A 27,920-nucleotide genomic window follows, 5' to 3' on the forward strand; every position below is an offset into this window, starting at 1 on the left:
AAACCACAAGTCCCGACTAAAGATTTCATGTATAGTAACCAAATAATCATTTTCCTTTTTAAACTGTTGAAATATAGCGCTTACCATACACAGCCAGTTCGCCTACCGCTCTAGCTTCATTGAGCGGCGTTCGTGCAATACATTCATACTTCCCTGCGTGATAAAACTGTGCCATTTTGATGTATAAACCCTTGCCTGATGGCAAGTTTGCCTGTTGCAAAAAAAATACATACATGTAATGGCTGACACAGAAGGAATTTACATGTTCTATATGAAGCATGTTACTATAGTCTGTTACGACTAGTTTCTTCAGATGAGCCTGCATCTAATTTTATGTCAATCTCAAGAGAAAAAACAAAGATGATTGTAGAAACATTGGATACCCTTTAATAAAAGAGAGAAACAGTAAAATGATTGTAGAATCCTACCATTTCATAGTGAGCGTTTCTCTGAAGGTCTATGATCTTCCCGCTGAAGGTCCAGACATACACTAAGTCTAGGGAGACGTCGTAGGACGCCGTGCAGTAGATCAGAGCCGTCTTGTTTTGGTAAACCTCCGTCTTAGGAGCCGGGGGGTAAGTTATTGTAGTGGCAACTGTCAAGGAAAAAAAACATTTCAAATCCAGTATTTTCTCCCTTTGTTTTAATTCTCTTGTAGGTCACGCAAGTAACATTATTTGATCTGTTACCGGGTAGACAAAATGTTTTTAAATTTAAAAAAAATCATTTTATAAATTTCATTTTTGTATGGAGAGAACTTTTATTATGCCATTTATGTTTCCATATTTACTTTTGTCAATACTTATCTTATAGTACTATTACGCTAAAAAGATTGCGTAACATAAGAATTGGATATTTCATATACCTTTAATATTCAATTTGCAAAAACTTGAAGCACTTCCGTAAATATTCTTTGCTCTACATTCATAGAAGCCTTGGTCTCCGTAGTTAAGGTTTGTTATTTTCAGAAAATTATTAGGCATAATTTTAACGCGCGAGTCTCCGCCAACTGCTGCGCCATTTCTTAACCACGTGATTTCCGGTTTGGGTGCCCCTTCCGGTTCACAAGGAATGATGATTTCTCCGTTAAGAGCTGCGTCAATACTTTCTGGGAGTTGCTTTTTCTTAAAGCTTGGTTCGAATGCTAAAATGAAAATAACAAATGTAGAATCAATAGGGTGGTGAATACATGTATTTAATACAATCGTTAAAAGAAAGTAGATGCGACTTATATAATTGTTTAGAGTGTTGACAGTGCATTACCGTACAGCTGGTGAAAATCTTTTATAAATCAAGTAAGGTTTCGATATATAATTTATTCGACCGATGTGCCAAGTTCAAAGCTTGTGATGCATTTCGGCAAAGCAATAATATATATTTAATATAATTATAAATATTTCTTACCCAGCACCCGAACTTGAGCGGCGCTGAATGACGTTCCGTGCACGTTAGTGGCGGCACACTGGTACATCCCGTTATGTTTGACGGCATTAGCGTTCCTTATGGTCATAGTATTCCGATTAACCTACGAGAAACATTATATTTTGCTTCACTGTTGGTTTTTTTTTCTTCAAATAATGCTTTGATTCAGCTAATCGAGGACTGCTATATTCACTGAGCCCCAAGGGGGCTGTGTATATACTTGTATACACCCACATGCAGGTTATAGCAGGATATTACTACATGAATAAACAAGCTAATTCAGAGAATTCGTGTCCCCCGCTTAGGGAAAAAGTCGGATCCCCCTGACTGAATTTGTAGAATTATTAAATGTATACATGTATACTGAGGCAAATAAAATACATGTATGTCAATATGCATATACAGATTTGATTGCTTATTCTTTATTATGTGTATAGAAGATTCTTTTTATATGGAATATTTATCACACTGTAATGATGATTTTATAACCTCATAAATTTTTCATTTCACATGCTGAATACTATCATTCAGTAAAAAAAGGAAAAGTACATGTATTTAAAAAAAAAAGAAAAGAAAATATAGAAAGGTTCGACCGGGATTCGATCCCGGGACCTCTCGCATGTGAAGCGAGAGACATGACCACTCGGCCACAGAATCGCTTTACTTAGTGTGAAGTATATGCAGAACGGAAGTCACATACATGTATATATTCATGTTCGGTATTCTCAAAATTTTACACAATCCATGGTGTTTGATTTATTTAGCCTTTATTAAACAGTTCTAATAGATGTAACAAGAACATAAAGTCCGCCGAGAACCTGTTTCATACGCAATAACTCGCCTCATGCCCCTGCGCTAAAAATAGCGACATGTAATACTATAAATACTAATAAAACAAACGGGGCGGGGCATTTTGAGAGGGGCGAGAGAGGTCCTAGGGAGTTTTGGTATAAAATTACATTGCATAAAATAAGCTCAAAATCTTCCTGAAATATCGCCCGGAAATGATAGTGTTACACACAGACAGAATGTATAAATTTTCGACCTTGAACTTTGACCTTTTGACCTCAAAATCAATAGGGGTCTTCACTAGGCCACAGGGAGTTGTTATGTAAAATTTCATTGCAATAGCTCAAACGGTTCTAGAGATATCGTGTGGAAACGAAAGTGTTTTAACAGACAGAATTTGCTTATTTATGACCTTGACCTTTGACTTTTTGACCTCAAAATCAATAGGGGTCTTCTTTAGTCCATAGGAAGTTGCTATGCTAAATTTCATTGCAAAAGCTCAAAGGGTTCTCGAGATATGGAAACGAAAGCGTTACAGACAGACAGAAAGACGGACGGACGGACGGACGGACAAACCCAAATTAATATCCCCCACTTTTCAAGCGGGGGACAAAAAGGTTGGCTAGGATATACTTACTGTTACGTCGTTATTGCTGTTGGGATCAAATAGTGTGCCGTTGATATACCAGGAGTAGGTGGGATTAGGTTTACCGTAGGCCAGACACCGCCAGGAAGTCTCCACCCCTTCGTCCAGGTGTTTGTGGTCCAAGGGAATCAGAAAATATGGCTTAGCTGTAAGTAAATATCATTTTGAAATCTATATTATAAGCTAAATCTGCACATGCATACCACTTTCCAATAAAGTATAGGCAGAATTTTTAGCGAGGATTTAATTTTGGCATTATAAGCGAGGGTGCCAAGATCGCTAAAATTGAATATCGCTAAAAATTAATGGCGCTTTATTTGTAATAACTGCTTACATTCTACAGCCAGCAGGACCTCCTTGGTGGCGATAGAGCTCTTCCTCTTGACGATACATTGATACATCCCCTCGTCCTCATACTGAAGGTCATCGATCTCCACCACTCGGTTAAAGTCGTGGTACTTCGCCCTGTCCGGCATTCTCCCGCCCACTTTACTCCAACCATAGGACCACGTCTGCTCGTATTCTACAGCCCTGTCAGTAAGCAGTTTACAGAGTTAATTATATGCCTTACTTGAATACTTCACTTTCTGACAGAATTTTTAGCTCACCTGAGCCAAAGTTACAGCAGTGTAACTTATACGAGCATTGTAGCCCGCGAGAATCTTGATTATCTGTATACAAATAATTTCCATATTATTGTGAAGACTTACGTGCCGTAAGCGAAGCACTCCATTCTGACCTTGTGACCTCTCATAGGGGGGCTGGGGGAGACTTCGATAAAATCAGGATGGATGACCGGGCCCCATTCTGTCTTAGCAGCTGAAAGGTAATTTATCGTAAATAATTAAAAATGAAGGCATGGTCGACTTTCCTCATTACAACCCCTTTCTAATCAAGTTCAGCGAAAGACGTATCATACAATTTGAAGATTTTATTAAACATTATCATGGTTGATAGACTCACCTTGATTGAGAATCTCTAGGGGGATCTTTTTGCTCATTCTACTGGGGGCCTGACTAGAGCCGACCACATTCTGTTTGCTAGGGACGTTTAACGTCACCTGTCAAGATATAACACAAGGCGCGTGGGAAACAATGCTCACCTTCGTAATATACTCTTCAAGTGAATTCTATTTCAACTTTTAGTGAACCCAAATTAAGTTTAACACAGTTTTAACTTCAGCTTCATTTTTGTCATAAATTTACTTTAGAAAGCCAATTTTGATATATACGGAAGTACTAACAGAATAATTGGATATCTACATGTAAATATATAATACTTCAAGGTGTAGTGTTCTAGGATACGGGCCTTTATTTTACCTCGCAGTAATAATCAGTGGCGTCGGCGTAAGTGGCCTCAGTGAAGTAAAGTTTGCCGTTACCGGAGATGAAGATGTACGGTAACTTTTCCGTCTCAATGATGTGTATCTCTTCATGTCCATGACCGTTGTGTACATTGTCGTTTTTCGTACTCCGTCTTCGCCAGGTATACGTCGCCGCTGAAACATAAATAAAACAGTAATGTAATGATACAAATACTTGGTTAATTTTCAATAATGTTGCTGTAAAGTTTTCTTATAATAACTGCAATGAGGACATTGTTAAGCAATGTTAAGAAAATATTGACATTTAAAGAATGGTTGTGATAAAAACATAAGAAAGCCCCCCCCCCCATTTTTTTTTTATTAAACCGTTGCCACGGGCCAGGTGACTCGGTTTGATCTCACTTTGTCCCAGTTCAGTTTCTTCTTACTTGACTCGTTATGAATCCCCGAGTAATAAATGGCCGCTCCCTTGAGCTCCAGAGATTGAATTCTTACCTGGCTTATAATTAATCTGTGAGCATTCAATGACTGCTCCCTCATACGCCAGTGATCGTGTGGGCGCATTTTCGACATTGGAGAATTCTCCAAGATCTAAAAATAGAAATTGAAAGTCTTTGTTACATGAAAAGGAGTTAAATGTCACGATTTCTCCAATACACTTTTGTTTTCGGTGATTATCGTATGTGGAAAAAAAATCCGTCAATTATCTCGTTCAAATAATACGCGAAAATCATTGTATTTAATACGTCATATCCGGTGTGAAGGACTTACATCCGAAGTCGATGTTGATTGGGTTACTGACGATGGTTCCGTACTGGTTGTGGGCCCTACACTGGTATTGACCCTCGTCATCCTCCACGGGGTTTTGGATTGACAGCTTACCATTGGTCAACGTGTACCGGACGTTTGTTTGGGGGCTTATCTGGAAAAGGGGGGAAACGGACATGAAAATGGCAGGAGATTCCACAATTAACACGTGGGTAGATACATGTACTTTTTGGTGTGGTTGGTTAGGTAAGAAAAAGTAAGGAAACAAAAACTAAAATGGTTCAAATGGAGTTCGCTTAATCTTTTTTAAAAATATAGTATGGAAGACATTTTTTTTTTTAAAAATTCAGTTCCCACAGTGGGGTTTATTACAGGCACCATGGCGTTTAGAAATAGAGATATCTTTGAAATTCTTTTAAAATGCTACTCCTTCTTACGTTTTTTTAAATTCAGAAAGCTTCGTATAAAGACTACACTTTGGTACGTAAAACATAATTCTGAATATCGGGGTTTTTTTTTTCGACAAACGATTTTGCCGCAGATACTAAAAATAGACATTTCATTTTAATCCTTTCCAAATGCTTCTTCTTTGAGTTTCTTGTCTATTACACAATATAAGTAGATTATATACCGCGGTATTGCATTTAGGACACCAGTAGAGCTATAGCCTTGTCAGCTGGTGGTACACCCTGTAAGATTTTCCTCCGTGTATAAGACGTTAGTTTTCTATACTATATATACATAAGAGTTTAGTTTTGTCCTGATATTGACTCGGCTTACCTCCTGCTGAGTAACCTGTTAAACATTTTGTATCAAGTGCAATGTGGAAAAAAAAAAGTTCTTTATCACTGAAGAAAAATATAACAAAGTAAAAAGTCAGTATTTTTGTAAAATTAAAATAAGGTTTTAAAATTGAATTTATATGTAGAACAAAGTTGTGGTTAAGGAATGTTGAAATACAAGAATTAACCGTTCACAAGTTCTACCAATGATTTGATCAGTCCCCTACTTCTATGAAGTGAATTGTAAGACTAGTGTACAGTCAGTTGATTTTTACCAGTGTTTGATTGGTCTTAGGTCCGCGGTACCACTGGTACGTGGAGGGAGGATTGGACGACGCCCGACACTCGATGAACAGGGAGGGCGTTTTGGCAATCATTGTGACGTCAGTCGGAACCACGGTAAAGGTGGGGCCGTATTTAATGTCCATCTTGTCTGTGGACTGCACCCCAAAGCCTACAAAGGTTATTTGAAAGTACATATCATATACTAGATTAATGTGCATAATTTGTATATATTTCTAAAATCTTGTCAATACTTTAAGACTGTATATACAGATCATGTTTACAATTACATTTTTTGAAAACACGTTTCAAATTAAATGAACATATTTTATTTCAAATAAAAATTATTTGTGAACATATTTTTGAAATATACTCACTGAAATCCCGTTTTTGTGTCAGAATTGTGTATGCATCTTGTTGACTGATTTCGCAAATGTAGGACAAGCTAGTGTTGGATGAGACGTCTGAAACTGAAATCCCGTTTTTGTTGCCATCCATAGGCAATACCATAAAACCTAAAACCACAACAAAACACACGATGGTTAAGATTAATACTATTCTCAAACACATTTGGGTCATTTTTTTCAAACAGACATTATATTGTAACATTAAAAATTGACTTCTTGTGATGTTGGTTTCTATTGTTTGCATGAACATGCATGTGCGACAGCAATTTTTGTGCCCTGTTCACAGAGTTGTTATTTTTTGTAGATTTTTTTCCTTCAGATTTATCACTGTTTTTTTTTTGTCTTCATCCTTTTCATTTCAAACTTGATATTTCACCGTGTTTTGTGTTTAATTAGATTTTCTTAGTTTGAGCAAGGAAGTTTTTTTACATGTCTACTGAGTATTTCTAAGAAGAATTGTCGTTCCTTTAATCAGAAGAAATCTGTGTAGAATCTGGTAAGGCAAAATATATTTTTCCCCAGAAATTTGCTGTTATTATTTTTTTTTAATGTAAAATATACTTTTGATTTTATGGACATAGATTTATCATTGGTTTACAGAGCCACCTACCGTTGAAGGCGTAACCAATCATATTTCCTGGAAGATTCTGCCCATTATCATTCCAGAAGTTCAGATCGAACCTGAGGTTCGTGTTATCCCCGTCCCATCTGTATTGGCTAGGGTTGGACGGGTTTTTAATTCCACTGGTGTACCAAACACGCCTATAAATAGATAATCATATAAGCTATACCAAACACGCCTATAAATAGAAAAAAATATATTGGCTATACCAAACTAAACACGCCTATAAATAGATAAAGTTACATCGGCTATACCAAAACACGCCTATAAATAGATAAAGTTACATCGGCTATACCAAAACGCGCCCATAAATAGATAAAGTTATATCGGCTATACCAAACACGCCTATAAATAGATAAAGTTATATCCGCTATACCAAACACGCCTATAAATAGATAAAGTTATATCGGCTAAACCAAAATACGCCTATAAATAGATAAAAACGACTACAAAGTTTTTACGACTATAATACATGTTGTATTTACATTTTTTAAGTACATATTTTGTTTTTTTTTTCTCTTTCTACATATTTAGCATAATAAATATGACTGCAAAATTGACCAAATACGCTGTACACTTGTAAATTCGGAGGTCCGTTAGATATAAATTACCTTTGCTCACATTTAAATTTATAATGTCTTATTTTTCGACCAGATTTTAAAAGAGCAAGGGACATGGACTTAGATGTAAAGTTGTTGGAAGATGAGTGATACATTATTATTTATTTCTGAGGATAATTCGCGGTTCTTGTTTACATTTTGAGGTTTACAGCAGTCCCGATTCCTCAGTGTTTGCTATTGGTAAACAGACCCATCTTATCTCTCTTTGATCTTGTGTTGACTAGTAATTCATTTCTGTAAGTTTAAATTATAACAAATTCAAGATTTTGATACTACATAAACGAGAATATCAAATTCAAGTTCTTCTTGAAATGATGTCGATACTGAGTTAGGTGAGATTATAAGCGTGTTTCTCTATGTTATCTGTAGATTTGGGAAAAAAAATCTGTCACTGATTACACGTTTCATTTTTTGATTACAAAATTCTTAAGCATGGTTATGATTGGCTAATTTACCTGACTGTGTCATGGTTTGTCAACCAATCGCTGATGAAGTTGTGCTCTTGGGCGTCATTGATGGCTAAAACATAGGCACTGCTGGCTTCCTCCTACAAAAGCGGAAGTTGTTACGGTCAAGACAGAGTAACATTCATTTAAAGTTGTGTACGAAATCTATATTTATATTCAATTATATGGTAAAAATATATTTTTTATTTTAACAAGAGGCCCATGGGCAACATTGCTCACCTGAGCACTAAAGGTAGGAAAAAGTAGAAAATGGCTTTTTATTGTGAAGTTTAAATCCAAAAGTAGTCCCTTGACCAATCATGGATTTGCTATTTTTTAGAAAATGATTTTTAAAGAATTTTCCTATATATATCTTTAAAAACTTTGGTCGGCCATTAAATAGATGAAGTTGTATTTTTGGCCCCGCCCTACCCCTGTTGGGGTCATTTTTTAAAAGAACAAATTTGTTTTTTTTTACACTACCTGAGCATGCTTCCATATAAATATGATGAATTATGGCTTTGTCATTCTTGAGAAGAAGATGTTTAAAGAATTTTCCTATATATTTCTTAATGTAAAACTTTGGTCGGCCATTTTAAAAGAGCAAGGGTCATGATTTGAACAAACTTGAATTAACTACCTGAACATGCTCCATATAAATATGATGAATTATGGCTTTGTCATTCTTGAGAAGAAGATTTTTAAAGAATTTTCCTATATATTTCTATGTAAAACTTTATCTCTCCATTTTGGCCCCGCCCTATCCCCTGGGTCATGATTTGAACAAATTTGAATCTACACTACCTGAGGATGAACATCAAATTAAGTTTTATCTTTCCTGGCACAGTGGTTCTTGAGAAGAAAATTTTTAAAATATGCCACCAAATTTTCATTAATTCCCAATTATCTCCCCTTGCATGAGGGCGTGGCCCTTACATTTTTTGAACAAATTTGAATCCCCTTCACCCTGTGATACTTTGTGGCAAGCTTGATGAAATTGGCCCAGCGGTTCATTGAGAAGAAGTCGAAAATGTGAAAAGTTTACAGACAGACGGACAGACAGACATTCATTTAAAGTTGTGTACGAAATCTATATTTATATTCAATGTATAGAAAAGCTATATTTTTTAGGTGAGCTAAAAATGCAGTGGCGAAATCTTTGCAAGCCACTTTCACCAAACCCTTGAAGCCAAAAATTTTCAGTCCGCTGCCCACCCACAAAAGAGTTTGTTGGAAAGGAGTAGACCAGAGACATTGGATGCAGGGAGTAATGGTATGATTGGTTAGTGGTATCACAAAAGGGTTTTTTGAGGGGAGGATGGAGCGATCTGAAAATTTTGCATAACAAGGAGAAGTTAATAACTGAATTTTAATGTGAATACTAACCACACAGTGAGCCACCGCCACCTCATATCGGGCGGTAGGTACCGCCTTAAACTTGTAACATCTCTGACCTACATCGTACGACACCCAGTCATCAGGACATTCTGAAACAGGAGTATAGAGAGCAGTGAACAAATTATTAATAAAACACAGTAATGTTGCATAAAAGATTTGCAATTCATTTCAGAACAAAATCAACCAAAAATGGTTGAAAAGTACGTTATGTACATGTAGCTAATTTGTGTATCATGCAGTTTCAAAACTCGTGCTTAGATCTATTTCGACATGCAGGAGACATTTTCTGATCACATTTTGTCCGTCGTCCGTCCGTCTGTTAACTTTTCATATTTTTGACTTCTTCTCAAGAACCACTGGGCCAATTTTAACCAAACTTGGTACAAAGCATTCTTAACTAAAGGGAATTTCGAATTATTAAAATAAAGGGCCAAGATCTCTCACAAGGGGAGATAATAAAGAAAATACAAAAATAGGGTGGGGTCATTAAAAAATCTTCTTCTCAAGAACCACTGGGCCAGAAAAGCTGAAACTTATGTGGGAGCATTCTGGGGTTGTGTAGATTCTAAATTGTTCAAATCATGACCCCCGGGGGTTGGGCGGGGCCGCAATAGGGAATCCAAGTTTTACATAGAAATATATAGGAACAAACTTTAAAAACCTTCTTCTCAAGAACCACTAGGCCAGAAAAGCTGAAACTTATGTGGAAGCATCCTTGGATAGTGTAGAATCTAAATTGTTCAAATCATTACCCCCGGGGGTTGGGCGGGGCCACAATAGAGAATCCAAGTTTTACATAGAAATATATAGTAACAAACTTTAAAAATCGTCTTCTCAAGAACCACTGGGCCAGAAAAGCTGAAACTTATATGGAAGCATCCTTGGGTAGTGTAGAATCTAAATTGTTCAAATCATGACCCCTGGGGGTTGGGCGGGGCCACAATAAAGAATCCAAGTTTTACATAGAAATATATGGGAACAAACTTTAAAAATCTTCTTCTCAAGAACCACTGGGCCAGAAAAGCTGAAACTTGTGTGGAAGCTTCCTTGGGTAGTGTAGAATCTAAATTCTTCAAATCATGACCCCTGGGGGTTGAGTGGGGCCACAATAGAGAATCCAAGTTTTACATAGAAATATATATAGAGACAAACTTTAAAAATCTTCTTCTCAAGAACCACTGGGCCAGAAAATCTGAAACTTATGTGGAAGCATCCTGGGGTAGTGTCTAAATTGTTCAAATCATGACCCCCGGGGGTTGGGCGGGGCCACAATAGAGAATCTGTAGATTCTAAATTGTTAAAATTGTGACCCGGGGGGCATCTTAGTAAAGAACAACATCATATGCTACTCAGGTGAGCGTTGTGGCCCATGGGCCTCTTGTTTTCAATACATGAAGAGTTGTTCACTAAACTTTATTGACTTTCTCTCTTGTGGCATGTGTCACTTTTACTTAAAATGTATTTTCTTTTTAGACAAGACTAATTTTTTTAAAAATTTTGGTTCAAATTGACCTAGTGGTTCTGGAGAGCAAGATAAAATTGCAAACAGACAGTCAACGGATAAAGTTTGCCTCAGCCTTTGGTTCATTACTCTATGCATCATCCATGCAACTTTGGTAAAGGCAGAGTTTAAAGTAACTAAAGGGGATGGGCCTGCTCCAAAATCTTAATCTGTAATTAATCTTATCCAGATAATTATTTCCAAAGCATGCTTGATTGTCATCATTCATACATAAATTTGATGCAAATTTGGTTGGCATGACTTTGAATGGACCTATCAAAAACAATTAAGCAATATATTTGTATATCTTTGTATATTTTTAAAAGCAACACATGGCTATATATGGCATGGACCATCCTCACAATGTCAAGGGTTTGTGATCTCTCGAACTCCGGAGTTCGAGAAATCACAAACACTTGACATTGTGATGATGGGCATGGACCTATAACCCAAACATTTTAAAAGCAACAGGACAATGCATTGGGGAAAATAAAATTAAGGTCAGACACAATACCCAAAGGATGATTAAAGTAAGAAGCTGCAGAAAGCTACTTGACAATGGTCCCTCTCTAGAACCTTAATCCTGGAACATTAAGAATTAGAGTAAAAACATAGTATTCCCAAATTAAACTTCACCGAGATGAGCTTAACCAGTCTAACATTACATAACAAAGGAATAGATGTGTACAGAGCATTTACCAAAGATCAATGTAGAATTGAAAAACTCTAAAAAGTACACTTCACTAAAGGAGAAGTTAAGATAAAGAAGCATTGGTAAAATCATTTTGTTTTTGACAGACCTGCGCATAGTGTCAATCTCTGAACCAGGTTGCTCTGCAATCATCCTAAATAATGTCACAGTAGAAAGCCACCACTGTTTGCACATTTTCTTTAACTTGCATATTTAAGAAATACATTTTTAAAATCTTACCATAGAACTGTGAGTGCGTAGTCCTGAAGCAGAAAGTCAGAACAGAGAGCAATAGGACCCTAGACATGGCTCATCTCTGAATGTCTCCTTAACCTGCAATAAAACAGTTAATTCCATTCTTATATTTCTACAGTTTGTTCTCTCACTGGTTTGCTCTTTTGTGAGATGATCAATTGCACGTTGAAGACATTCTATGACGCAAAGTCACTATACATTACTGATCTTAAGGTGGCACGAGACTTGGGCACCATGTGCGACATTCGTCATTAAGGGCAAAGAGCAATGTAGCATTCCAAAAGAAAAATCTCCTTGAAACATTACTAAAAAGTCGTTGCGTCTATTAACCCCATTGAAATTTTAAAAAATTTTTAGCATTTGTGACCTTTAGTTTAATATGTTAACCCTAGGGTATTTTTGTGAGAGAAAAATTATGTACATATTGTTTTACGCTTATGTTTATCAACTAAGTCCCAGGCGATAAACTGAAGAACTGCACATTTCTAGTGAATATTAGATTGAAATAGAATAAAAGTGAGGAATTGGTGTCATTAAGGCTTATGGTTAGTTTGGTACTGAGTGACTGTGATGACATGGGTATACAATATAAAGCTTAAGATGTATATAGTATACCTAGTTAATTCTGAATAAGTGACTTCAGTTACAAAGGGATAACAATGCTTCTCCTACAACTTCATAAAACGTTAGATTTATTACATAGGAACATGTAAATTGAGAAATTGTGTTACCGATATTGTCTGGACTGTATTTTTTCAGTGCATGTAATGTAGTACCTGTATATAAATGCACTGAGCTTATCTCTGTTTATTAACTTAGGCGGGCGTGTTTTACTTTGGGGAAATGGTTTCAAATTATGCAGCATCACACGTTGTCGTCGTTTTATTGCCGAGTGTAAAATCATTGACACATGACGCTGCATTATCTGATCAACGCACGCCCGACTTTCTCTCCTCTCTATTGCATAACCAAAGGTGTAACAATTAAACTTTATTTTGTTTAGATTGTTGTACGCTTCTTGTAAAAGATTTAACAAGGAATTGCATGTTCTTTGTTAGACTTCGTTGTCTAACACTGTTTAACATTGTTGCGACTTATCCATATTGAACCGGAAGTTAAGTGTTTGCCATTACAGTCATGGCGTTAATTGCATGAATGCTTTGAATGTGATGCCAGATCGTCACATTCTATCTAAATTGAGTGCAAAGTCAAACTGTTTTTGCTTTACTAAACGTGTAAGATTAATTTTAAGTAGTCTTTAAACATCCATTTGAAATACATGGAATTATCTAATTCTTTTGTCCTTTTTACATAATCTCTTACTTTTGTTCAGATTTCTATCAATAGGAAATAAATAGAATAGTTAATTTTGGAATAAGACATTTAAAGTAGGTGTTTTCTTTTCTCCTCTCCATTCTAAATTATATTTAGAAGTTCAACCCGAAGACGCCATAACTGTTCAGTTGCATTTTAGAGAGTACATTGTTACAAAACACAGTATAATTGTGTTTTCATTTACAAGTCTATCTTCTTAAAATGAGATTTTTGGTGTTATTTTTCCTCTCGGTGACCAGGGTAGGGTAAGGTATGGCTAACTCACCTGTCCATGTGTGATGCTGATGTTTACATCCGCTCAGAATAAATCGATACACAACATTTACGTATATGTTTAGCCATCTTGAAATTTCCTATGAATCATTTATATTTAGTCATACTACACCCGAAATAGAAAAACAATACTTTGTGTAAGTAGGAATATGGTATTTATAAACCCATAACCTCTATCTAGAGCTTATTTAGTCTTGTTGTAGATCATAAAAGGTAAAATTAACATTTCCCCTACCTTCCTTATATGTAAATAAAATCCAGTTATATTTGAACTTAAATCTATGATTGGCCCTCTTACTCCAGTTTCACAATTCACTGCGTCTTGAGCTTTAAACCGAATGCATACCTGGCTTTTGTATTGGATAAGGTTCAGTGAATTCGGGTAAAAATCTATTGATCCGCGCTAATTTGGTGCGCGGATTTAACAGCTTTCTCTGCTATGATTCAGTGTGTCAGCGGGTGGCATTGAAATGACGCAGTGAATAACTTAATTTCTTAAAACAACAGGATTTAATTGTACTGACTATATGGCATTCACTCATTTCACTGTCATCTTTAATTTCGACGCGAGTGATGCGGTATATGGGTGAATGATTTGTCCTTTGAAATGATTCAAGGTTGTCTTAAAGGGCATACAAAAATCTGAAGGCCGACACACACACAAGATTTGTATAATAATACAAATTTTATAATGATTCTATACGAAACTGCTCTACCTTACTAAAAGAAAACTGCGCGCACTGTTTGTACACTTTGTGCGGAACGTTTTTCAATGTACTCATTTTTAGCCCAGTTCTCTACTGTAACAGTTCAAATATATATTTTGTTTTAATGATATGATCTGAGTAACTTAGATAAAAGAAAGATATTATTGATATATTCTATGATATACTAAATAAAATTATTTGTGTAAGTTGTCAATTTCCTTTTTTAAACTTTTTATTTATTCTTAAAAAGAATAGAGATATGATAAAGTATTTTTTTGAATTTTCCCCATATGTCCTTTTATTTTTAGTAGCTGCGTTTGTCTGCATGCAATTTGTAATTTTTAATCAATTATCATTGTTTACTTTATTGTTAATTGGTAAGCTATCGAAATCTATGAACGTACGACAAAATTAATCTTATTTGAATGAATATAGAACAATCTGTCATATCACTTGCTGAGTATATATCGGTCTATTATCTTAATATTGTAACAACATCAACATTGCTGTTTGGACTTGGTTTAAACTTTTCTAATTATCATGAAGTGTTTGTCACACCCCGCGGGGATGGTCATGTTGTCACAAGATCGTTCGTTCGTTCATTCATTCATTCATTTTAATATTCATTCTCTCAAAAAATCAACTAAATGGTACAAGAGATACATATAAACATACTGACAACAATATTAGAAGAGCAGATACGAGTTCGATAAAGGACAGTGTCGAGCATATGAAATTATTTCCTGACTATAATATAAGGATAATAAAAACTTTTAAAAGAACATATCGATAACAACTTTTTGTGAAACACATTTATGCACTGGTCACATTATAAAATCTGTCACGCTCATTCGGTAGAGCGCCCTCTCTGTGATCGGAAATTCGTGAGTTCGAATCACAGGCACTTGTTTCGATAATAAACTTTTAACCCATAGTGTAATGATATTATACTATTAGGGTTAAAAATTTATGATCGAAACAAGTGCCTGTGGTTCGAATCTCGAGCTCGACCTTCGCAATGCGCTCGGCACTCTAAAATGAAAGTTGCTTATCCCTCTAGATTAAAAATAGAGGCCGCTTGTAACCAAAAGCGTTGGCACCATGAAAATGATCGAATTATAAGACCACTTTCTGCTCAATGGGCCTGAGTGCCGAGTAAAGGTCTAAAGAGCCTCGAATCCTTTCACCGGTATACGATGACGTCTCTAGATATTTGAGTAATAAATTCTCGGTTGGGCATATATCCACAGAAGACAACATTCAATCAAGCAAGCAAGCACATTATAAAATATGAACGATTTATTAAATTTATATACATATAACGATTGCACTGTATAATTATATGTGTTTAATAATCTTTTATTTTTAGATATTTATTATTTAATGCAAAGTTGTATTCTGAATAAACTATGTCATCACCTAACAAAACAACGTGTCCAGGTCTGCACGTGGTAAACAAAATGGATTCTAAAAATAAAAGATTAACACATATAATTATACAATGCTATATCAATGACCTGTGTCTGGGAATCCTTTTTGGGAAAAAAAAAATCAACAGGTTTGTTTCCCAACAAATATATTCTTGAGCATATTTCACTTTGCAACAAAAATTATAAGAAGAAAAAATGATATATATGTCAAACTGTGACATGTGGTTTAATCATCACAGAATTAGTGAAAGGTCACGGTATCTAAACTTCTCACTTCTAACTCTCGCCATGGTTCCACACCCTAATTTCAAACACAAATTCTATTTATGTTACTAGTACAAGATAAGTAAACATATACACTTTCCCCCTCCCTTTTGCTATTTTTTATCAAATATATGGACATCTCCTGAAATATTAATTCACCTGTTGTATTTCTGTTCATTTGTTCAATTTTCATCACTCAGGTTCAACTGCTGCCCATGCAAGAGAGTAGACGTAATCCTTACTCTCCATCCAGGGGCGGAAGTGGGTATTCATATAAAAGTGAATTTCTTTCTACTTTCTCATGAATTTTTACAAAAATAGTATAATAAAATCAGACCAAACTGTTGGAAGGGTAGTGCTTTGAAAGTATTTCACATAAATTTCTATTTTTAGTAGCCATGGCAACACTGTTCACTGAAATCTAAAAATGAATTAAAGAAATATGAACCTAAGAGTTGTTTACTTGTGTACCAAGTTGCAGACCAGAACTGTAGGAGGAATAACATTTTGAAAGTAGTTCACAGAAATTTCTATATTTTGATAACCATGGTAGCATCATACATTTAAATCAAAACTTATAAAAAGAAATACTGATAAGTATCTTAGTGTAGTCTACTTGTGTATCAAGCTAATCATAAGTTGAAATCAAACCAAAACTTAGGAGGAGACAGATGGACGGACAGCTAGACAGACGGATGGACGTACAGCTTACGATCGCATAAGCTTTCTGACCAGTAGAGTACATGACATGACGTTACTTGTTTTTCTTTGAATAAAAAATATATACCCCTACCTAATAGGTTACAATTGGGGTATATCTTTTCAATTAAGAGAAAAATAAGTCACCTCAGGTGCCTGTGCAGTAGGACTAAAAATTGTACGTGCAAGTTTCAAATTTGTAACTTCCTTAATTTAACGCTATGCAGGTTTCGCTAATTTTCAAAGCTTATTATTTTACGACCAAAATTATAGTTATAACCATATTGCAAAGTATTTTTACCAAACTCAAAAATGATGCAGATAAAAAAATGCAATTTGGAAATACTGTAAATTCAAGTTTAAAATTTTTAACTGCTTTAATGTTATGCTGTTTAACTTTCTTCAATTTTCAGAACAGATCATACTCTTTTTTTAACTCATGTCGTTAAACATTCCAAGCTCGACCATGTACGTCTCCACCATCCCTCAGGCTAAACATTAACAAAATATTTTCTAGTTTATAAACGTTAGTTTTTTCACCAAAAATAAACAAATATCTTTTGAATTTTTTCTCTCACCAGCTGAATGAAAGGTGAGAATATAAAATAAACCTAGCTTCAATGCATATTTTACAAACAATCTTACAAATTTGCAAAAATTTACTTTAAAACGTTAGTTATCTATGTGATATAATTATATCCTCACGTAAAATTCAAATTGAATAATTTTTTTAAAAAATGAAAAGAAACAAAGTTAATTCATTCGTATGACGTAAATTACAAAAACATCGGTCTGTGAAATCCGACAGGAACTGGATTCCATCTGATTATCCTAGGAAATAAAAGGTTTAGATTTTTTTGTGAACTTTTATTGTTCTATTTTCTTCAAACTAAAATGATTTTTTAGTGGATCAACGCATTTAATTATTAGAAAAATAAATAAGTACAGACCTCAATAAATATAGAAGCTTCTCCAAGCAATATTAAGTCGACACCAAAAAAAAAAAAAAAAAAAAGATTGTTGATATTACGAAAATCTTTTACAATTATTTATAATGTTTTCACAATTATGCATTTGTCATCGAAGTCTCAATCTGTAACGCCCCATGTGCATGATGTAAAAAAACCGACATGTTAGTTTTCGAGTTTCAAAAAATTGCACTCCATTCCGATATAAGCACGTGTTCAATTGTCAAAGTCAATGAAGTCACGTGCATCGTAAACAAAAATCACCATTGATATGTAAAAGTGCTGTTGGTAAGCGCTAAAATACTTTGTACTTTAGGTCGATAAAGACAGTTATTAATGCCAAAACTGACTTCAAAAACATTACATGCCATTAGTAGGTGAATATGTGATCATTTGTTGGTGCATCTTCTAAAAGTACATGGAGGGACATAAAGCAGCTAAATGGTAGGCGTCCTGTTAACAGTTCAAAACTAGTCCTACGTTCTGTTGTAAAAACAACCAGGCCTGTGAGAAGCAATTTCAGGAATTATTTTAGGTGAAAAGACCCTCCCTTAGAATCAGGTGTTATTATTGTGGGAGAAAATTCGCAAATTTACTTTTGTATTGGGCAAAAGTTCTAAAAACTAAATACGCCGTTTCCCTACATATGAATTATACCAAACATATTTACATACATGTACATGTATGGTTTTCAGCTTAAATTGAACACAGAAAAGCATAATACATGTATGTAATCAGAGCAACACACATACAATTGAATATATTCCTTATGTAATACACATGCTGTTTTAAATTTACAAGAAGTAATTACTGTATCTACCAAATAGTCCGGACTTTTTAATAAAATATTGTACAAAAGAAAATACGTACTAGAATTCATTTTCAACATCATATTCATTTTCAACATTTAACGTTTCATCTCCCCAGAGTAAAGTGAAAGTATCGGCAGTATGTACTTTACCCATTCGCAAAAAATTGTCAAAAAAGTCTTTTCTAGCTTCTGTACATTTTTTGCCTGAGAAGAAATAATGATTAGTATCCTCCACTCTTCCACAAGAACATTTATTTTGAGGGGTGAGGCACGTGCATACCATATATTAGTGCGTACAGGTCTGGAAAGATCACTAAAATTATTTCAAACTCTTCTATATAATTCAATTAATGCAACATGAGAATTTAACAAGAGGCCCATGGGCCACATCGCTCTCCTGAGCACTAAGGGTAGGAAAAAGTAGAAAATGGCTTTTTATTGTAAAGTTTAAATCCAAAAGTAGTCCCATGACCAATCATGGATTTGCTATTTTTAGAAAATGATTTTTAAAGAATTTTCCTATATATATCTTTAAAAACTTTGGTCGGCCATTTTGGACTCGCCCTACCCCTGGGGGTCATGATTTGAACAAATTTGAATCTACACTACTTGAGCATGCTTCCATATATTATGATGAATTATGGCTTTGTCATTCTTGAGAAGAAGATGTTTAAAGAATTTTCCTATATATTTCTATGTAAAACTTTGGTCGGCCGTTTTGGCCCCGCCCTACCCCAGGGGGTCATGATTTGAACAAACTTGAATCTACACTACCTGAACATGCTTCCATATATATATATGATGAATTATGGCTTTGTCATTCTTTAAAAGAAGAATTTAAAAGAATTTTCCTATATATTTCTATGTAAAACTTTGGTCGGCCATTTTGGCCCCGCCCTACCCCCGGGGGTCATGATTTGAACAAACTTGAATCTACACTATCTGAGCATGCTTCCATGCAAATATGATAAATTATGGCTTTGCCATCCTTGAGAAGAAGATTTTTAAAGAATTTTCCTATATATTTCCATGTAAAACTTTGGTCGGCCATTTTGGCCCCGCCCTACCCCCAGGGGTCATGATTTGAACAAACTTGAATCTACACTACCTAAGGATGTTTCCCCATAAGTTTCATCTTTCCTGGCACAGTGGTTCTTGAGAAGAAGATTTTTAAAATATGCCACCAAATTTTCATTAATTCCCAATTATCTCCCCTTGAATGAGGGCTTGGCCCTTCATTTGAACAAACTTGAATCCCCTTTACCCAAGGATGCTTTGTGGCAAGTTTGGTTGAAATTGGCCCAGCGGTTCTTGAGAAGAAGTCGAAAATGTGAAAAGTTGACAGACAGACAGACAGACGGACAGACGGACGCCGGACAAAATGTGATCAGAAAAGCTCACTTGAGCCTTCGGCTCAGGAGAGCTAAAAACTGAAATATTGTTTGATCTGTTACCGGGTAGACAAAATGTTTTTAAATTAAAAAAAATCATTTTATAAATTTCATTTTTGTATGGAGAAAGAATTTTTATTATGCCATTTATGTTTCCATATTTACTTTTGTAAATACTTATCCTATAGTACTACTTTTACGCTAAAAAGATTGCGTAACTTAAGAATTGGATATTTCATATACCTTTAATATTCAATTTGCAAAAACTTGCAGCACTTCCGTAAATATTCTTTGCTCTACATTCATAGAAGCCTTGGTCTCCGTAGTTAAGGTTTGTTATTTTTAGAAAATTATTAGGCATAATTTTAACGCGCGAGTCTCCGCCAACTGCTGCGCCATTTCTTAACCACATGATTTCCGGTTTGGGTGCCCCTTCCGGTTCACAAGGAATGATGATTTCTCCGTTAAGAGCTGCGTCAATACTTTCTGGGAGTTGCTTTTTCTTAAAGCTTGGTTCGAATGCTAAAATGAAAATAACAAATGTAGAATCAATAGGGTGTTGAATACATGTATTTAATACAATCGCTAAAAGAAAGTAGATGCAACTTATAAAATTGTTTAGAGTGTAGACAGTGCATTACCGTACAGCTGGTGAATATCTTTTATAAATCAAGTAAGGTTCCAATATATAATTTATTCGACCGATGCGCCAAGTTCAAAGCTTGTGATGCATTTCGGCAAAGCAATAATATATATTTAATATACAGTGGACCTTCAGATATCCGGACGCCAGATATCCGGACGCTTCACCTTCCGGACGATTTTTCTCGGGAACGGATTTTTTCAACGTAATTTTGACTCATTTATCCGGAATTCCGCGTTCCGTATCCGGACGGCTCTTTTTTACTACAAAATGTATTTTTACATTATAAATTGATTCATTTATCCGGACGGTAAATTTTAATTTGTACTTCCATTCTTGTCAACATTCACGCCTGAACTGGGTGATAATTGTTATCAAAACACTGGTCGGATTGATTGTTTTTACAAGACGATCACCTATGCCAGTGTTATGATTGACTTACGATGATTACTCCACAGATTAAGCATGCTAAGTGGGTATGGTCATAATATACGAGAGATCGATACACAAATGAAAATAAACAATTAACTGTGTTGGTAACAGAAAAAAAATATTCATTTATTTGTTTATATCTAGAGATATTTATAATTTTAGTACAGATATGGTTTTAAATATTTTTCTATTTATAGACGGGACCACATACCGTATAGCGGGTTATTTTAGCGGGGTGCTAATTTTGGCTTATTTTGGCGTTTTGATGGCAGCCCGCTAAAATTTTAATCGCTAAAATAGTCAGTTCACATTTAACTTAGTCTACTTAGTATACATCTACAAAAAGATGAAAACTGTGTCCGCTAAAATAAATTACGCCAAAATTATTGACATACCTTTCAGCAGGCAAAACGCCAAATTTTACACCCGCCAAGAAAACCCGCTATACGGTAGTTTCATAATCTCGTAGTCTACACATGGCACACACACATCTGTATATTGTGTAATATTCATCCGAAGATTAGTGGCAGTTATCATCGAAAAAGAACCTAAAACATTTAATCAAATTTGAATAATTTTTGACAATCAATGATTTTACTTTGGATGAATACTGCGTGAATTTTTATTATGTCAGATTTAGCGTGGATGAGTGATCAAATTAAAATTAGACTCGATACTGACAGCTCGCTTGGGTGTAATCAAAGCTGCACTTGAGAGAATTTGCTTGGTTTTGTTCATCAATTTTTAGGAAATAGAGAGTAAAAACTAAGCTGGGTAATGAAAAATCTGCCCATATAAGAAGCGTTATCATGGTTATATCCAGTGTTTGTCATTCTGCTCTCCAGCTAGAGTCATGTCTATACAACCGACAAAGAGAGCGCGAGTCGGCATCTAGTTTTTAGCTATAAAAATATTTATTATATTTGAAAAAAAAGTGTAAAAGTAGTGCTGATGTATACTAAAGATAAGTGTTTAAAAAAATAATTAATTATTTCTAAATGATAGCATTTTATTTATTATCTTTCTTTGTATATAAGATTTACAATACAAATACAGTATATCTGGAAGAGAAATCAATAGAATTCAGATATCCGGACGCTTCACTTATCCGGACAATTTGCCTGGGAACCAAAGCGTCCGGATAAATGAGGCGCCACTGTAATTATAAATATTTCTTACCCAGCACCCGAACTTGAGCGGCGCTGAATGACGTTCCGTGCACGTTAGTGGCGGCACACTGGTACATCCCGTTATGTTTGACGACATTAGCGTTCCTTATGGTCATAGTATTCCGATTAACCTACGAGAAACATTATATTTTGCATCACTGTTGGGTTTTTTTTCTTCAAATAATGCTTTGATTCAGCTAATCGAGGACTGCTATATTCACTGAGCCCCAAGGGGGCTGTGTATATACTTGTATACACCCACATGCAGGTTATAGCAGGATCCGATATTACTACATGAATAAAAAAAGGTTGGCTAGGATATACTTACTGTTACGTCGTTATTGCTGTTGGGATCAAATAGTGTGCCGTTGATATACCAGGAGTAGGTGGGATTAGGTTTACCGTAAGCCAGACACCGCCAGGAAGTCTCCACTCCTTCATCCAGATATTTGTGGTCCAAGGGAATCAGAAAATATGGCTTAGCTGTAAGTAAGTATCATTTTGAAAACTATATTATAAGCTAAATCTGAACATGCATACCACTTTCCAATAAAGTATAGGCAGAATTTTTAGCGAGGATTTAATTTTGGCATTATAAGCGAGGGTGCCAAGATCGCTAAAATTGAATATCGCTAAAAATTAATGGCGCTTTATTTGTAATAACTACTTACATTCTACAGCCAGTAAGACCTCCTTGGTGGCGATAGAGCTCTTCCTCTTGACGATACATTGATACATCCCCTCGTCCTCATACTGAAGGTCATCGATCTCCACCACTCGGTTAAAGTCGTGGTACTTCGCCCTGTCTGGCATTCTCCCGCCCACTTTACTCCAACCATAGGACCACGTCTGCTCGTATTCTACAGCCCTGTCAGTAAGCAGTTACAGAGTTAATTATATGCCTTACTTGAATACTTCACTTTCTGACAGAATTTTTAGCTCACCTGAGCCCAAGTTACAGCAGTGTAACTTATACGAGCATTGTAGCCCGCGAGAATCTTGATTATCTGTATACAAATAATTTCCATATTATTGTGAAGACTTACGTGCCGTAAGCGAAGCACTCCATTCTGACCTTGTGACCTCTCATAGGGGGGCTGGGGGAGACTTCGATAAAATCAGGATGGATGACCGGGCCCCATTCTGTCTTAGCAGCTGAAAGGTAATTTATCGTAAATAATTAAAAATGAAGGCATGGTCGACTTTCCTCATTACAACCCCTTTCTAATCAAGTTCAGCGAAAGACGTATCATACAATTTGAAGATTTTATTAAACATTATCATGGTTGATAGACTCACCTTGATTGAGAATCTCTAGGGGGATCTTTTTGCTCATTCTACTGGGGGCCTGACTAGAGCCGACCACATTCTGTTTGCTAGGGACGTTTAACGTCACCTGTCAAGATATAACACAAGGCGCGTGGGAAACAATGCTCACCTTCGTAATATACTCTTCAAGTGAATTCTATTTCAACTTTTAGTGAACCCAAATTAAGTTTAACACAGTTTTAACTTCAGCTTCATTTTTGTCATAAATTTACTTGAGAAAGCCAATTTTATTATATACGGAAGTACTAACAGAATAATTGGATATCTACATGTAAATATATAATACTTCAAGGTGTAGTGTTCTAGGATACGGGCCTTTATTTTACCTCGCAGTAATAATCAGTGGCGTCGGCGTAAGTGGCCTCAGTGAAGTAAAGTTTGCCGTTACCGGAGATGAAGATGTACGGTAACTTTTCCGTCTCAATGATGTGTATCTCTTCATGTCCATGGCCGTTGTGTACATTGTCGTTTTTCGTACTCCGTCTTCGCCAGGTATACGTCGCCGCTGAAACATAAATAAAACAGTAATGTAATGATACAAATACTTGGTTAATTTTCAATAATGTTGCTGTAAAGTTTTCTTATAATAACTGCAATGAGGACATTGTTAAGCAATGTTAAGAAAATATTGACATTTAAAGAATGGTTGTGATAAAAACATAAGAAAGCCCTCCCCCCATTTTTTTTTTATTAAACCGTAGCCACGGGCCAGGTGACTCGGTTTGATCTCACTTTGTCCCAGTTCAGTTTCTTCTTACTTGACTCGTTATTAATCCCCGAGTAATAAATGGCCGCTCCCTTGAGCTCCATTGAGTGAATTTTTACCTGGCTTATAATTAATCTGTGAGCATTCAATGACTGCTCCCTCATATGCCAGTGATCGTGTGGGCGCATTTTCGACATTGGAGAATTCTCCAAGATCTAAAAATAGAAATTGAAAGTCTTTGTTACATGTAAAGGAGTTAAATGTCACGATTTCTCCAATACACTTTTGTTTTCAGTGATTATCGTATGTGGAAAAAAATCCTTCAATTATCTCGTTCAAATAATACGCGAAAATCATTGTATTTAATACGTCATATCCGGTGTGAAGGACTTACATCCGAAGTCGATGTTGATTGGGTTACTGACGATGGTTCCGTACTGGTTGTGGGCCCTACACTGGTATTGACCCTCGTCATCCTCCACGGGGTTCTGAATGGACAGCTTACCATTGGTCAACGTGTACCGGACGTTTGTCTTGGGGCTTATCTGGAAAAGGGGGGAAACGGACATGAAAATGGCGGGAGATTCCACAATTAACACGTGGGTAGATACATGTACGTTTTGGTGTGGTTGGTTAGGTAAGAAAAAGTAAGGAAACAAAAACTAAAAATGGTTCAAATGGAGTTCGCTTAATCTTTTTAAAAAATATAGTATGGAAGACATTTTTTTTTAAAAATTCAGTTCCCACAGTGGGGTTTATTACAGGTACCATGGCGTTTAGAAATAGAGATATCTTTGAAATTCTTTTAAAATGCTACTCCTTCTTACGTTTTTTTAAATTCAGAAAGCTTCGTATAAAGACTACACTTTGGTACGTAAAACATAATTCTGAATATCGGGGTTTTTTTTTCGACAAACGATTTTGCCGCAGATACTAAAAATAGATATTTCATTTTAATCCTTTCCAAATGCTTCTTCTTTGAGTTTCTTGTCTGTTACACAATATAAGTAGATTATATACCGCGGTATTGCATTTAGGACACCAGTAGAGCTATAGCCTTGTCAGCTGGTGGTACACCCTGTAAGATTTTCCTCCGTGTATAAGACGTTAGTTTTCTATACTATATATACATAAGAGTTAAGTTTTGTCCTGATATTGACTCGGCTTACCTCCTGCTGAGTAACCTGTTAAACATTTTGTATCAAGTGCAATGTGAAAAATGTTCTTTATCACTGAAGAAAAACATAACAAAGTAAAAAGTCAGTATTTTTGTAAAATTAAAATAAGGTTTTAAAATTGAATTTATATGTAGAACAAAGTTGTGGTTAAGGAATGTTGAAATACAAGAATTAACCGTTCACAAGTTCTACCAATGATTTGATCAGTCCCCTACTTCTATGAAGAGAATTGTAAGACTAGTGTACAGTCAGTTGATTTTTACCAGTGTTTGATTGGTCTTAGGTCCGCGGTACCACTGGTACGTGGAGGGAGGATTGGACGACGCCCGACACTCGATGAACAGGGAGGGCGTTTTGGCAATCATTGTGACGTCAGTCGGAACTACGGTAAAGGTGGGGCCGTATTTAATGTCCATCTTGTCTGTGGACTGCACCCCAAAGCCTACAAAGGTTATTTGAAAGTACATATTATCATATACTAGATTAATGTGCATAATTTGTATATATTTCTAAAATCTTGTCAATACTTTAAGACTGTATATACAAATCATGTTTACAATTACATGTTTTGAAAACACGTTTCAAATTAAATGGACATATTTTATTTCAAATAAAAATTATTTGTGGAACATATTTTTGAAATATACTTACTGAAATCCCGTTTTTGTGTCAGAATTGTGTATGCATCTTGTTGACTGATTTCACAAATGTAGGACAAGCTAGTGTTGGATGAGACGTGTTGCCATCCATAGGCAATACCTAAAACCACAACAAAACACACGATGGTTAAGATTAATACTATTCTCAAACACATTTGGGTCATTTTTTTCCAAACAGACATTATATTGTAACATTAAATTAACTTCTTGTGGTGTTGGTTTCTATTGTTTGCATAAACATGCATGTGCGACAGCAATTTTTGTGCCCTGTTCACAGAGTTGTTATTTTTTGTAGATTTTTTCCTTCAGATTTATCACTGTTTTTTTTTTGTCTTCATCCTTTTCAATTCAAACTTGATATTTCACCGTGTTTTGTGTTTAATTAGATTTTCTTAGTTTGAGCAAGGAAGTTGTTTTTACATGTCTACTGAGTATTTCTAAGAAGAATTGTCGTTCCTTTAATCAGAAGAAATCTGTGTAGAATCTGGTAAGGCAAAATATATTTTTCCCCAGAAATTTGCTGTTATTATTTTTTTTTTAATGTAAAATATACTTTTGATTTTATGGACATAGATTTATCATTGGTTTACAGAGCCACCTACCGTTGAAGGCGTAACCAATCATATTTCCTGGAAGATTCTGCCCATTATCATTCCAGAAGTTCAGATCGAACCTGAGGTTCGTGTTATCCCCGTCCCATCTGTATTGGCTAGGGTTGGACGGGTTCTTAATTCCACTGGTGTACCAAACACGCCTATAAATAGATAATCATATAAGCTACACCAAACACGCCTATTTATAAATAGAAAAAAATATATTGGCTATACCAAACTAAACACGCCTATGAATAGATAAAGTTACATCGGCTATACCAAAACACGCCTATAAATAGATAAAGTTACATCGGCTATACCAAAACGCGCCCATAAATAGATAAAGTTACATCGGCTATACCAAACACGCCTATAAATAGATAAAGTTATATCGGCTATACCAAACACGCCTATAAATAGATAAAGTTATATCGGCTAAACCAAAATACGCCTATAAATAGATAACAAGAGGCCCATGGGCCACATCGCTCACCTGAGTACTGTAGCTTAGAAAAAGTAGAAATTGGTTTATTATTGAAAAGTTAAAATCCAAAAGTAATCCCATGATCAATCATGGATTTGCTATTCTTCAAAGAATTTTCCCATATATTTCTATGTAAAACTTTGGTCGGCCATTTTGGCCCCGCCCTACCCCCTGGGGTCATGATTTGAACAAATTTGAATCTACACTACCTGCAGATGCTTCCATATAAATTTGATGAATTACGGCTTTGTCATTCTTGAGAAGAAGATTTTTAAAGAATTTTCCCATTAATTTCTATGTAAAACTTTGGTCGGCCATTTTGGCCCCGCCCAACCCCCGGGGGTCATGATTTGAACAAACTTGAATCTTCACTACCTGAGGATACTTCCATATAAATTTGATGAATTATGGCTTTGTCATTCTTGAGCAGAAGATTTTTAAAGAATTTTCCTATATATTTCTATGTAAAACTTTGGTCGGCCATTTTGGCCCCGCCCTACCCCCGGGGGTCATGATTTGAACAAACTTGAATCTTCACTACCTGAGGATGCTTCCATATAAATTTGATGAATTATGGCTCTGTCATTCTTGAGAAGAAGATGTTTAAAGAATTTTCCTATATATTTCTATGTAAAACTTTGGTCGACCATTTTGGCCCCGCCCTACCCCTGGGGGTCATGATTTGAACAAACTTCAATCTACACTATCTGAGGATGTTACCCCATAAGTTTCATCTTTCCTGGCACAGTGGTTCTTGAGAAGAAGATTTTTAAAGAATTTTCCAATATATTTCTATGTAAAACTTTGGTCGACCATTTTGGCCCCGCCCTACCCCCAGGGGTCATGATTTGAACAAACTTAAATCTATACTACCTGAGGATGTTACCCCATAAGTT

General features: G+C 35.6%; 1 protein-coding gene across 2 annotated transcripts in view; it reads right to left on the bottom strand.

Moving 5' to 3' along the window:
* LOC134274033 (contactin-5-like) overlaps positions 1-26,718 on the bottom strand; it is a 33,566-nt gene extending 6,848 nt beyond the window's left edge. The window contains exons 1-18 of one of the 2 annotated variants that reach the window (XM_062756274.1): positions 13,797-13,942; positions 11,939-12,031; positions 9,495-9,595; positions 8,118-8,209; positions 7,019-7,182; positions 6,391-6,477; positions 6,007-6,185; positions 4,953-5,103; positions 4,677-4,772; positions 4,177-4,355; positions 3,821-3,917; positions 3,568-3,676; positions 3,192-3,388; positions 2,849-3,003; positions 1,405-1,525; positions 866-1,144; positions 429-595; positions 85-211 (exon numbers count right to left, since the gene is read on the bottom strand). In XM_062756274.1, the coding sequence (XP_062612258.1) occupies positions 85-211; positions 429-595; positions 866-1,144; positions 1,405-1,525; positions 2,849-3,003; positions 3,192-3,388; positions 3,568-3,676; positions 3,821-3,917; positions 4,177-4,355; positions 4,677-4,772; positions 4,953-5,103; positions 6,007-6,185; positions 6,391-6,477; positions 7,019-7,182; positions 8,118-8,209; positions 9,495-9,595; positions 11,939-12,005 (2,368 nt within the window). In that variant the 5' untranslated portion in view covers positions 12,006-12,031; positions 13,797-13,942. Of the gene's footprint in view, positions 1-84; positions 212-428; positions 596-865; positions 1,145-1,404; positions 1,526-2,848; positions 3,004-3,191; positions 3,389-3,567; positions 3,677-3,820; positions 3,918-4,176; positions 4,356-4,676; positions 4,773-4,952; positions 5,104-6,006; positions 6,186-6,390; positions 6,478-7,018; positions 7,183-8,117; positions 8,210-9,494; positions 9,596-11,938; positions 12,032-13,796; positions 13,943-20,074; positions 20,354-22,085; positions 22,207-22,403; positions 22,559-22,746; positions 22,944-23,121; positions 23,231-23,374; positions 23,472-23,730; positions 23,910-24,229; positions 24,326-24,504; positions 24,656-25,551; positions 25,731-25,939; positions 26,048-26,549 lie in introns of those variants that run through there. The other variant, XM_062756273.1, reaches the window with a different exon arrangement.
* Positions 26,719-27,920: the final 1,202 nt, after the last annotated feature.

This window comes from Saccostrea cucullata, unplaced genomic scaffold (assembly GCF_032062105.1).
Source record: "Saccostrea cucullata isolate Sc308-1 unplaced genomic scaffold, CSIRO_AGI_Scuc_v1 ctg166, whole genome shotgun sequence".
In the NCBI taxonomy this organism is placed as follows: domain Eukaryota; kingdom Metazoa; phylum Mollusca; class Bivalvia; order Ostreida; family Ostreidae; genus Saccostrea; species Saccostrea cuccullata.